The sequence below is a fragment of the Quercus suber genome, unplaced genomic scaffold (assembly GCF_002906115.3).
Source record: "Quercus suber isolate HL8 unplaced genomic scaffold, Cork oak 2.0 scaffold_113, whole genome shotgun sequence".
Lineage (NCBI taxonomy): Eukaryota > Viridiplantae > Streptophyta > Magnoliopsida > Fagales > Fagaceae > Quercus > Quercus suber.
In genome coordinates this window covers 954,567-965,501 of record NW_027069578.1, presented here as the reverse complement: position 1 = coordinate 965,501, position 10,935 = coordinate 954,567, and the positions used below count along the sequence as shown (strand labels likewise).

General features: G+C 36.4%; 1 protein-coding gene across 1 annotated transcript; it reads left to right on the top strand.

Annotated features, from left to right (window-relative positions):
* The first annotated feature begins 780 nt into the window (after positions 1-780).
* Positions 781-4,656, top strand: LOC112014119 (cyclin-dependent kinase G-2). Its single transcript, XM_065775521.1, is given in 7 exon segments — positions 781-1,100; positions 1,103-2,703; positions 3,241-3,376; positions 3,480-3,568; positions 3,751-3,862; positions 3,950-4,056; positions 4,154-4,656. Coding segments are annotated over 7 exon segments (2,304 nt in total). The 5' UTR covers positions 781-941; the 3' UTR covers positions 4,254-4,656.
* Positions 4,657-10,935: the final 6,279 nt, after the last annotated feature.

Here is a 10,935-nt window from a genome sequence, read left to right as displayed (position 1 = left end):
GAAAAAGAAAAAGGGGAAGGGGGTAAAATCGTAAATTAATTAAAGCCGCGTAGCATGACATGATGATTGATTTGGGGGTTAAGGTCGGTGGGGCGTGGAAGCCCAATGATAGTTGGAAAACAGACACCCAAAGAGCCCAATCATATTGGGGGCAAACCCCCAAAAACCATACCCAATTGCCACGCTCCACAACTCCAACAAGTCCCCATCAAAGATATTTGAATATATTATTATTATTAATATTAAAATAAAAAAATAGAAATAAAAATCGAGAGCCACCCACCCCATCGAGAACCCAAAGCCCATAATCACACTAAGAGACTCTTTTCTCTCCTTTTCTCTCTTCGTTTACCCTTACCCTTACCCTTCCCTTGCTTTTTCTCGATTTAGGGCTTTCTCTCTCTAACAACCCACCACCACTCGCCGCCTCTCTCTCTCTCTCTCTCTCTCTCTCTCATCGCTTAGCTGAAAATCTCAATCTCTGGCTACAAAACCCTCTTTGTCTTCTCGCATGGTAGACTGACGATTTTTCCTTATTTTTTAGGGTTACGCTCCTCGATTTCTAGGGTTTTGATTCTCGACCCTACTTCTGTAATCCGAGTGAATTTCGAGCTGAATAGCACGAATACATCCAAGGTCTGCAAGTATTTCCTTTTTCTTTCACTGATTTAATTGTATCGTTTTTTTTTTCCTCCTATTGTTTTTTGGATCTCGCTTTGTTTCGATTTAGGGTTTCGTCTTTGTAATTTCTTTTTGTGCTTTTTTTTTTTTTGAAAAAAGGTTCAGGGGAATTTTGTGTGTTTGATTTTCTGATTTCGGGTTACAATTTTTATAGAAAATTGAATTGGGGTTAGGGTTTATTGTTTTGAAAAAAATTAAAAAAATTGTTTGGAAGTTAGATTTTGAGATTTATATATATATACAAAAAAGAAAAAAAATATATGGCGGCTGGGAGGCATGGGGGTTATCGCGAGAATGAGTTCAGGGACCGCGAGTCCAACTTTGATTTGTCGAGGAGGGATTTTGCTAATGGCAAGGAAGATTATGATCGGGTTAGGAATAGTAATGGTAGTCGTGAATATGAAAGGGGTCGAGGTCGGGGGATATAAGAGACAAGGGTAGGGTTAGGCAGAAAGATATTAAGGAGAGGAAAGTGGTGAATGGTGGGTATCGATCAGCTTCGAGTAAGAGTGACTCGGGCAGTAGTAGTGGTGGCGTCGGTGGTGGTATTGGTGGGCCCAGGCGATGTGGGCTTGTGGCTAGGACTGTTGATAGGGAACCAGGTGAGTTGTCAAGTGAGTCTGATGATGCTATTGAATCCGAATCGCAGGTTAAGGATGCCAGTGTTTCGAAACTGATGGAGAATGGGGGTCAGTCTCCACCTCCGCAGAGGAAGAGGAAGTTTTCGCCTATAATTTGGGATAGAGATGAGAAGGAGGTCAATAATTTGTCAAGAAGTAGGGCGTCCACGACAGTGGCAGCAGCCCTTCCTCCTCCCCCGCCATTGCCTAAGGCATACCGTCAGTCACCTAATGTTGTTCCAGATGGTGGTGTACAAATTTCTCCTGTTAAGAGTACTAAAGATGAGAGTGTGGAGCGATCTTCATCGTCATTTGAACCTCCTTTGGCACCTGGATCAGGGGGGCGTGCTTTGTCCGAGTCTCCAGTAGAATTGTCTCCTGGGTCGCCAAAGCAGCGGTGGGGTAATGATCTCGAAGCAGAGCAAATAGAAGATGATGATTATGTTCCAACCCGGAACATTTCATCTTCAAGATGGGCAGCTGGGAATAACTCTCCGGTTGATGAAGGTGAAATTGTAGATGATGAGGAAATGCCTAGAAGGAGAAGGAAATTGCCTCCGGCGGAGTCACTGGAGGCTGGAGTACACAACAAGTCGTTGAGTCCAGAGCTTGGGGAGCTCAGGAGAGAAGGCTCTGAAAGATCTGCAGCTAAATCATCTGAATCTGATGAACTAGTTGCCCGTGCTAGGTCTTTGAGTGGGGATGATTACACTGGTAATAATTTAGACAAGGATGACTACATGGAGATTGATGAGGAACGTAATAAAAATTATAGTAGTGCTAGCCAGTCAGATACAGATTCTGGGGATGAAGATGATTCTCAAGGGACACCTGAACCCTCTCCTTCAGCCCTTCCCCAAAGAAGCTTAAACATGCTTCAGGGTTGTAGAAGTGTTGATGAGTTTGAGAGACTAAACAGAATAGATGAAGGCACCTATGGAGTTGTATATAGAGCTAGAGATAAGAAGACGGGGGAAATTGTTGCATTGAAGAAAGTAAAAATGGAGAAGGAAAAAGAAGGTTTTCCAATGACATCTCTGAGAGAAATAAACATTCTCCTTTCTCTTCATAACCCATCAATTGTAGATGTTAAAGAGGTGGTGGTGGGGAGTAGCCTTGATAGCATTTTTATGGTGATGGAGTACATGGAACATGATCTCAAAGGGCTCATGGAAACAATGAAGCAGCCGTTTAGTCAGAGTGAAGTGAAATGCCTAATGCTCCAGCTTTTGGAGGGTGTTAAGTATCTTCATGATAACTGGGTGCTTCATCGGGATTTGAAGACATCAAATCTGCTTTTGAATAATCGGGGTGACTTGAAGATTTGTGATTTTGGGTTGGCACGACAATATGGGAGTCCATTGAAACCATATACTCATTTGGTGGTTACCCTTTGGTACAGGTGAGCTGCACTAGCATTTCCTTTTGCATAGAAAATGATTTTGGTCTTGTTATATTTTATTATATTTTGTATTGTTATATTATAATTTCTTTACCTTCATGTAATACGTCCTTCTGTGCTTGGTATTCATTGTCCTCTGTATTTGTTTGTAGGAACCAAAATGTTTATTGTATCCTACCAAAAAATGATAATTCAACTTAAATTAATTCATTCCCGATGGAGCTTGTTAATGGTGTAATTATTGCTTTTGTGGTTAATTTGTCGATTATTTTATATATTAATATTTTGGTGTACTCATGGGGAGAAAGCTCCGAGGCAGAAGTTTTGTTACTACTGTTGGTGTTTTTACCCCTAAAAAACAAGTGCATGTAATTCATGTCAGGCGTAAGTGGTCATATCTGTATGGGTTGTGTTTTGGTGTTAAATGTCTCTGTTTCATTTATATGTTATTATTTTTCTTAATCTTTCTATCTCCATCCATCCATCTGTTACTTCATCAAAGTTGTAGTAGTAAATATTCCTCTGTTTGTTTGGCAGGGCACCTGAACTTCTGTTGGGAGCAAAACTATATTCCACAGCAATTGACATGTGGTCACTTGGTTGCATCATGGCTGAATTACTATCAAAGGAACCATTGTTCAATGGGAAGACTGAATTTGATCAACTTGACAAGGTAAATTAGCCTAGGTGGTTTTTGGTTCTGCTTGATTACTTCTACCCTTATCTATTAGGCTGTTGTCACGACTCTATTGCTGATGCATTTTAAATGGTGTCAGATTTTTAGGATTCTTGGCACACCAAATGAGACAATTTGGCCTGGGTTTTCCAAGCTGCCTGGGGTCAAGGTCAACTTTGTTAAGCATCAGTAAGTATTAATAATCTAAATCTATTTTCTACCATTTACTGTGATTATGGTGTTCTTATTTTTGTCACTGTTTTCCCAGGCTTCCAGCTTTTGGTGGTTCTGGTCTGGCTATCTGGCCTCCTTTGGTGACCCTTTTCAACAGTTTTGAATGTTTGTATTAATCATAGACATGTTCCTTTCAGGTATAACCTATTGCGGAAGAAATTCCCAGCTACTTCATTCACTGGATCGCCAGTTCTTTCCGATTCTGGATTTGACTTGTTAAACAAACTTTTAACTTATGACCCTGAGAAGGTAAATTACCAATTAACTTTCAAATCTCTTGACTAAACTTGTTATCACCAGCGTTTTGACATTTAAGTACTGTTGTGATACTTGCAGCGGATTACAGCTGAAGCTGCTCTTAATCATGAATGGTTTCGTGAAGTTCCTCTACCCAAGTCCAAAGAGTTTATGCCAACTTTTCCCGCTCAACATGCTCAAGACAGGTACATGGCCCCATAACCTATTTGTTTGAAGTCTGATTGCATTTTTTAAAATCATGCTATATGTATAATTAATCTGTTTCTTTCTTGTTGTAACTAGGCGTACGCGTAGAATAATGAAGAGTCCCGATCCTTTAGAAGAGCAGCGTAGAAAGGAGTTGCAGCAAGGGCATTTAGGGACTGGTGGTGTGCTTGGCTAAGAGCAATGGATCTCTGAAGTGGCCATGATCTTCATATTTTTGTTTTGTACGACACTAACTAGTGATATGGTTGAGGTGAGAGACCTGCATTGAAATGAAGTTCCAAACACTGATTTGTCAGAAGATCAATCGTGCTGTTTTTTTAGCAGGCACTATTCAGTGATTTGGGTGGAAACTATTTTTTGCCTCTTCTTGTCAACCAGAGTCATTGCAGGTTAACTTTGATCTCCAGCTTTGGTCAACGTAGCTTGCATTGCCAGGTGTGGCATGGATGCCTTTTTTCTAGTTAAAAAAAAAAAGTTTCAGCTGAAACTTGTGTATGTAACATATTCTCTTTGGCACATTGTAAACAGTTCCCTTTAACTTTGGATTTGAAAATTAGAACAGTATGGATTTTCTATCAGCTATCTGTTCTATCCTTTTTTAATTATCGCATTGTGTTTGCAAGAGACGGTTGGTTGGTGTGAAGTGGAGGGGATGCTCTTTGCTTTCCATTGACGAAGAAATTGACAGTAACCATAATACTTCAGAGGTAATTTATTCATTTGATGTCTATGGAATGTTTCCAGGGATCAGGATTGTGCTTTACATCCATGAGGGATAATTTTTATAATGTGGATGCTAGCATAGTAGCATATGCTGATATTTAGTGTGTGTGAGGGAAACTGACAGTAACCATAATACGCATGATGTTCAGATGCCATAGAGGATGTTTAAGTTCTTTTGACCCTACCTGCATAAATGGTGGTGTGGTGGAATAGATGAATACTTCTCCTGGAATATTTCTGTCCTCAAGATCCATGACTTTATTAACCAACCCACTGGAGAATATTTTCTAGGGTAGTAATATTGTTGTTTTGTGCATGATTTGATTATTACCTACCTGTGAAACTTTTTTTTTTTTTGGGGGGGGGGGGTGAGAGGGGTAATGTTGCTTGTTCTCAATGCACTGCTGCTTTCGTAAAAGGCTCATACTGAATAGGTTTAATGTTTAATGGCTCCACATAATGGATTCGGTTCCTGAGATTAAGGGTTTCAGACTTACTCTTAGGTGATCCAACCATGGCTTTGTATAAAATGATAGCATTGAATCTTGTTTTACATGGAATGCTTATTGGAGGATTGGATTATAAGAGGCCATGATGCCACTTATTTAAGTGTGGAGATATGAAACTTTTATTTATTAGTTATATGTGTTAATTACTAATAAATTTCTAATTTAGAGCTGCAATCCCCCCCCCCCCCCCTCTCCCTGAATGCTGCATCTGATGTGTCAAACTGAGCATAGTTGAAGGTGCCTATAATTCTAAATGCTCTTTCATTTATTTAGGTTCAGGGCATTTATTTAGCTCTATTCTTTGCAATCCTATTTTGCTTCAGTCTATGTTGTGAAACTCAACTTTCATTATGCAAGAGTTTAAAGGCCTAAAGCGAAATCATAAATGTTCAGTTTCAAGGTTCTGATAAGGGGAATCATTTTGTAATTAGGTGTCTTTAATATTGCTTGTTCTTTAATGTTCAGTTTTCCGTTGCTGCTATGACGTTTCTTAATGTAATTTGCTGCTCATGTCTCCTAAGCATAGTTTTATGCCCAATAGTATTGATACCTCCTTAAGAAGGCATGGAAATGAACAGAGTATTAGCTTTGTCCTATCCATTATTACTCTTTGTACTAATGATGTGAGAAGATTCAAGATTTAACTAGTTCCAGAGTTTTTTATGACATTTGTCTGCGAATGTCACTGCAGTATCAAAGCAAGCAGGTTGAGGAGGTTTTCTGGGATTTATAAACTTCAATTAGTTGTCCCTTCTGGCTCGCTGGAGGTACAATACAAACCTTTGTTATGTGTTTGGTTACAATTAATTTATACTAGTATCATAAATTTGTTTATGGTGTTAATTGTGCCTTTTGACTGCACATTGTTAGAAGTTCACATTCTGGTCATGTGGTGAACTATGGCCTAGTCATGTCGTTTCATTTGACTCAAGTTCTTGAATAAAGGAAATCAAATCAAAACACGGAGAGAGATTCTGTTCAGAATTCAATGCAAAACATACCATGGTCTTTTTTCTTCACTAGTATTTTAATTTTAATTCTATTTTTTGATAAATGAATCATAACATGATGGGGACCAGTACTGCAGTCTCTGTAGGCATACCGTCTCATCAAGTTCCCAATGAATAGCTGTTGGCACCAATTAGTTTCTCTCTCTCTTCTTTTGCCTGTTAAGTGATATATTTGAATATGGGGGAAAAAAGATGCTACATCTTTACCTGGTATAATATTATCTTTACATATTGTGCAAATTATTGAAAATTCATTAATGTGTTGTAATAGTTGATACATGGGCATGAACACTAGGAATGATATAGATTTATTTTTAAAATTCCTGGTATATCTTAGAATTTCAAATATGTAACCAGTGGTGCTGGTACATAAAGCAGGAGATTATAGAATCAATTCCTTTACTTGAGCTATGGTTTGGCGTTTGGGTTCACCTGATTTACTCAATACTAATTCTGAGGCGCAGTTATTTCCACTTTGTCAGAATTGCTGTTGGTCATCTTACTGGGAATTGCCAAATTATATTATTATTTGTTAGAAGCCTATGCAATTCTCATCTTGTGCATAGTTGTTGATACTCAATTTTTTTTATTTTGGTTCTGCCAGTGGGGGGTTGTAACTTATTTTTGTCAGATTTTTATATTAGACATTTTGGATCATGTTTGTTACTTTGTATATAGGTCTCCAGTTGATATCTTTATATATTGCTCATGTGGTATGATTGTAATATAGGCACTGCTGGAAGAGTGGGCTGCCTGGAGACGGGAAAATTATGAAAGTGTCCACTTTCCATGCTAAACCATAATGGAGATTCAGTAGGTGTAAGCAGTATAGAAAAATTAATATTTTTGTCATGTGCATTGTAATGGTTGTGTCCAATGAGGTTCAAGCTATATATTTGCCAGGAAAATTTGCACGTTTTACAACTCATTTTGTATTCACATTAAGTGGAGTCTTATTGTGGTTGCTCCCTTTGCTCATATCAGCCTGTCAGATTGGTTGGTGATGCTACCACAGTTGTGTAACGACCTTCTGAATTGTTGACATCAAGAATCTAGTTTTGGTGACTGGATGGTTATTGGTTAGCTGAGGTGATTGTTACTAACCTTTGCTTTCTCTGTTGGGACAATTAAATGTCGTAATGTACTAATTCATGATGGGGCTTGGGCTGAGAATGCTTCTAATATGGTACTCCCGAGTTAAAAAAAGCTTGACCTCTCGGAGTTGATGTTATATTGAGATTATCAATGGAATTGCTGACACATCTATTACTTAGATGATGTTAGGAGCGAAAAGGACCTGACAGCTTGGGAATCTCCTTTGTAAGTCAATGATGCGTAGTATTCATGGTTGTGTATTTGATTTTATAAGTAGTGACCTGCTGCACTTCTTTTGTTATTGTCACAATGTGACCAAATATAGATACAGGCCTTTGGATTCTGTGGTGGGTTCAGGCAATGTAGCTATATTTGCTTGATCTACATCCTTGATATTTGGCTGGTCTTTCTAAATCATTTCTATGAATTATCCATAATTTTTGCAGCAAGAGTGTGAGTCTCCTTCCTTCTCTGAATAATGGGGGCTTTGGTTTTCTTAGATACTCTCTTGGCTCTTTAGAAAAAGCTTCAGACTGGTTAACAGAAGCATTTGTCAAACAGTAAAACATATACACAAAGCACTAACCAGGTTACGTTCAGTGAGAACATTGATTGAATTAATATATCTATTCTTTTTGAAGTAGTGTTTCAGCTTTTAATCAGACTTTTTCACTCTTCATTTAATAAGATATTCTGAAAAATCGATGGACTGAAGGTATGATGGATGGAATTTAGGACCTCCAAATTTAAGGCAGGTTCTTCAACTCTTTGATGAAGTGTTTTAGCTTTAGACGGGACTATTTCACTCTTCATTCACAAGGTATTCCGAAAAACTGATGGACTGAAGGTATGACGGGTGGAATTTAGGACCTTCAAATTTAGGGCAGGTTTTTCAAGTTCATTAAACCTATAACTCGGGTATTCCAAAAAGAACATTCCAGAAGACTGTTTGAAAGATTGTTACTTGGTTGATATCAAGTTGCTCCTTTCTTCTTACTGGGCAATTGTATTGCCTCCAGAATGGAGATTGTAGAACCGTTCCAAGACTATTCTTTTGAATATAAATTCGAATGTGCCTTTTAAATATAGATTATAATGTGATGTTTAACAGTATCTGACGGTCTAAAATTTTTAAGATTTTTAGTAGGGGAAAAAGGGAAAAGGGACATAAAAAAAGCTTTTGTCACAAGTTTTGTAGTTTAATTAGTTGACACAAAATAAACGAAAACATTCAAGTTTAGATCTTTCATCACTTAACTATCAAATAATTATTATTATAGAATTTTGAGTTATTATATAATGAGAAATGTTATGTTTACAACATTTTCATTACAAATTATAAATGACAGATTATTAAGGTTTATTATTGGTAGGAATAAAAGTAATTCAATGATAGATTTAAATTAAACTTAATAACAATTTACTGCTTATAATTTATTGTGAAAATATTGTGAATGTAACATTTTTAAATAATAATAATCTGGCTCATGCTTAACTTTTTTGACACTTCAACATAATAATAATAATAATAATAATAAAAGAACTTTTTGGACACTTCAACATAATAATAATAATAATAATAATAATAATAATAAAAAGAGAAAAATACACGAACTAAATTTAATAAGAGAAAAATACGTGAACTAAATTTAATAAAAAAATAATACATGAATCAAATCGAAGATCCCGTATATGTCATACAAAAAACGCATCCCCCCCTTCCCCAAAAAAAAAAAAAAAAAAAAAAAAGACTCAAAAGCATGTATTAATTTATAGCTTCAACTCTTATCTCTAGTGCAATTATGTTTCTGACTTTCCTTATCTGCTCTAAATGCATAAATATGCTTCTTACCCATGCCATGATTCACAGAATTTCCCTTGAAGGTTTTTACCTTCAACTGGTTATGTTTTCGACAGCATGCTTTGTTTCTATAAGGAGTCCTTTCATATATACGTTGATATTATGCCTTTCAAATGCCCACAAGTGACACTTGGGCAAGTTTGGTTCTTGGTCTTTAATTTATAACACTCTGTGGTGGTGCTTTCTTTTCCTGTGTATCCATTCCAAAAATTAGCTTCTATATATTTGGGTCTTAAACTTAAAAATGAAAATCGTTAATACATTGAGGGCTTGTTAGCTGAATTTTTCCTTTCATGCATTTTATAGATCAAAACTAGGTTGCTATTCATGATCTTTAATGTAGTAATCGCTTTTGAAACATTGAGGGCATGTTAGCTGAATTTTTCCTTTCATGCATCTAATAGATCAAAGCAAGGTTGCTATTCATGATCTTTAATGTAGTAATCGCTTTTTTCAAATGTTCCTAAATTAGCTCAACATTGTTACATTTTTTTCCCAGTATATACCATGTTATGTGTACTATATATGAAACTGACGCTTAGTCCTTTCTCTGCAGTAATGTATTTGCAGACCAATCCAGGAGGGATCACAATATTTGGATGGACAGTTGATAGGGCTCTTCTCAACACAATCTTTTTCATTGAGCTCTCTTTGGTTACCTGGGTGCTTGGAAAAACCATAGTTTTCACTTCTTCAAAGTGACAATTTTCCATTAAGCTATGGTTGCTTCACAGATCTTTTTCTTCATGACATACGCACCAGCAAAACAATGTCATTGCAGTCTTCAGACATTATTCATTCTCACTTTCAGATGATACCTTTACCTGGTCAACCACATACAGAAAGTCGATAAAAAAAAAGTCCCTCTTCCAACTTTTGTCGCTCTCTCTTCCCATTCATCAGGCGCAGCTATTGCAATGTCCATGCCTCTATGGTACTCTAATTGCAACATGGTGCCACGCATAATAAGTTACCACAANTGAATCTAACTATCCTTTAAAACAAATTCGTTACACAAGAATTTGGGATGGGAATTGTTATATTTTGAGAATTCATGAAAATTTGATAGTTCTAAATTTTTGAGAATTACAATTTCCTTGAATATCTCAATTCCCATGAAACACGAGAATCCTAACTCCCACATTTTAGTTAGGAAATATCAATTACTACAAATCTTGTATATGTGAGAATTATTAATGTGATATATTTGTGTGTGTACATACACAAACACATATATAAGCGATGTCCCAATTTGTTGTAAGACTATTCCATTTTTTGCCTACCTCATAGATTAATAGTGTGGTATATGGAATTTGAGACCTCTACATTTACTGATTTACATCATCATATCATTCAAGTCCATTAAATAAACCATCTGAGTGTTCTCAAAGTGATTACTAATGAGATATTTAAATTAAATTTTTCACTTTTTCTATTTTTTTTTTAAAAAAACTAACTTTATAGAGTTTATTCTAATAAAAAAATACTTTTTTTTTTCACTCAAATAAGATGTTGAGTAATGTCTAAGGGTATTTTTATCTTCTAAAAATTATCTATAGTCGTCAAATTATTAATTATTTAGTTACTAAAATAATTCGTGAAAAGCTATTTTAAACCCCCCCTTTTTTTTAGAAACAAATGCACACAAGACAAGAGAGA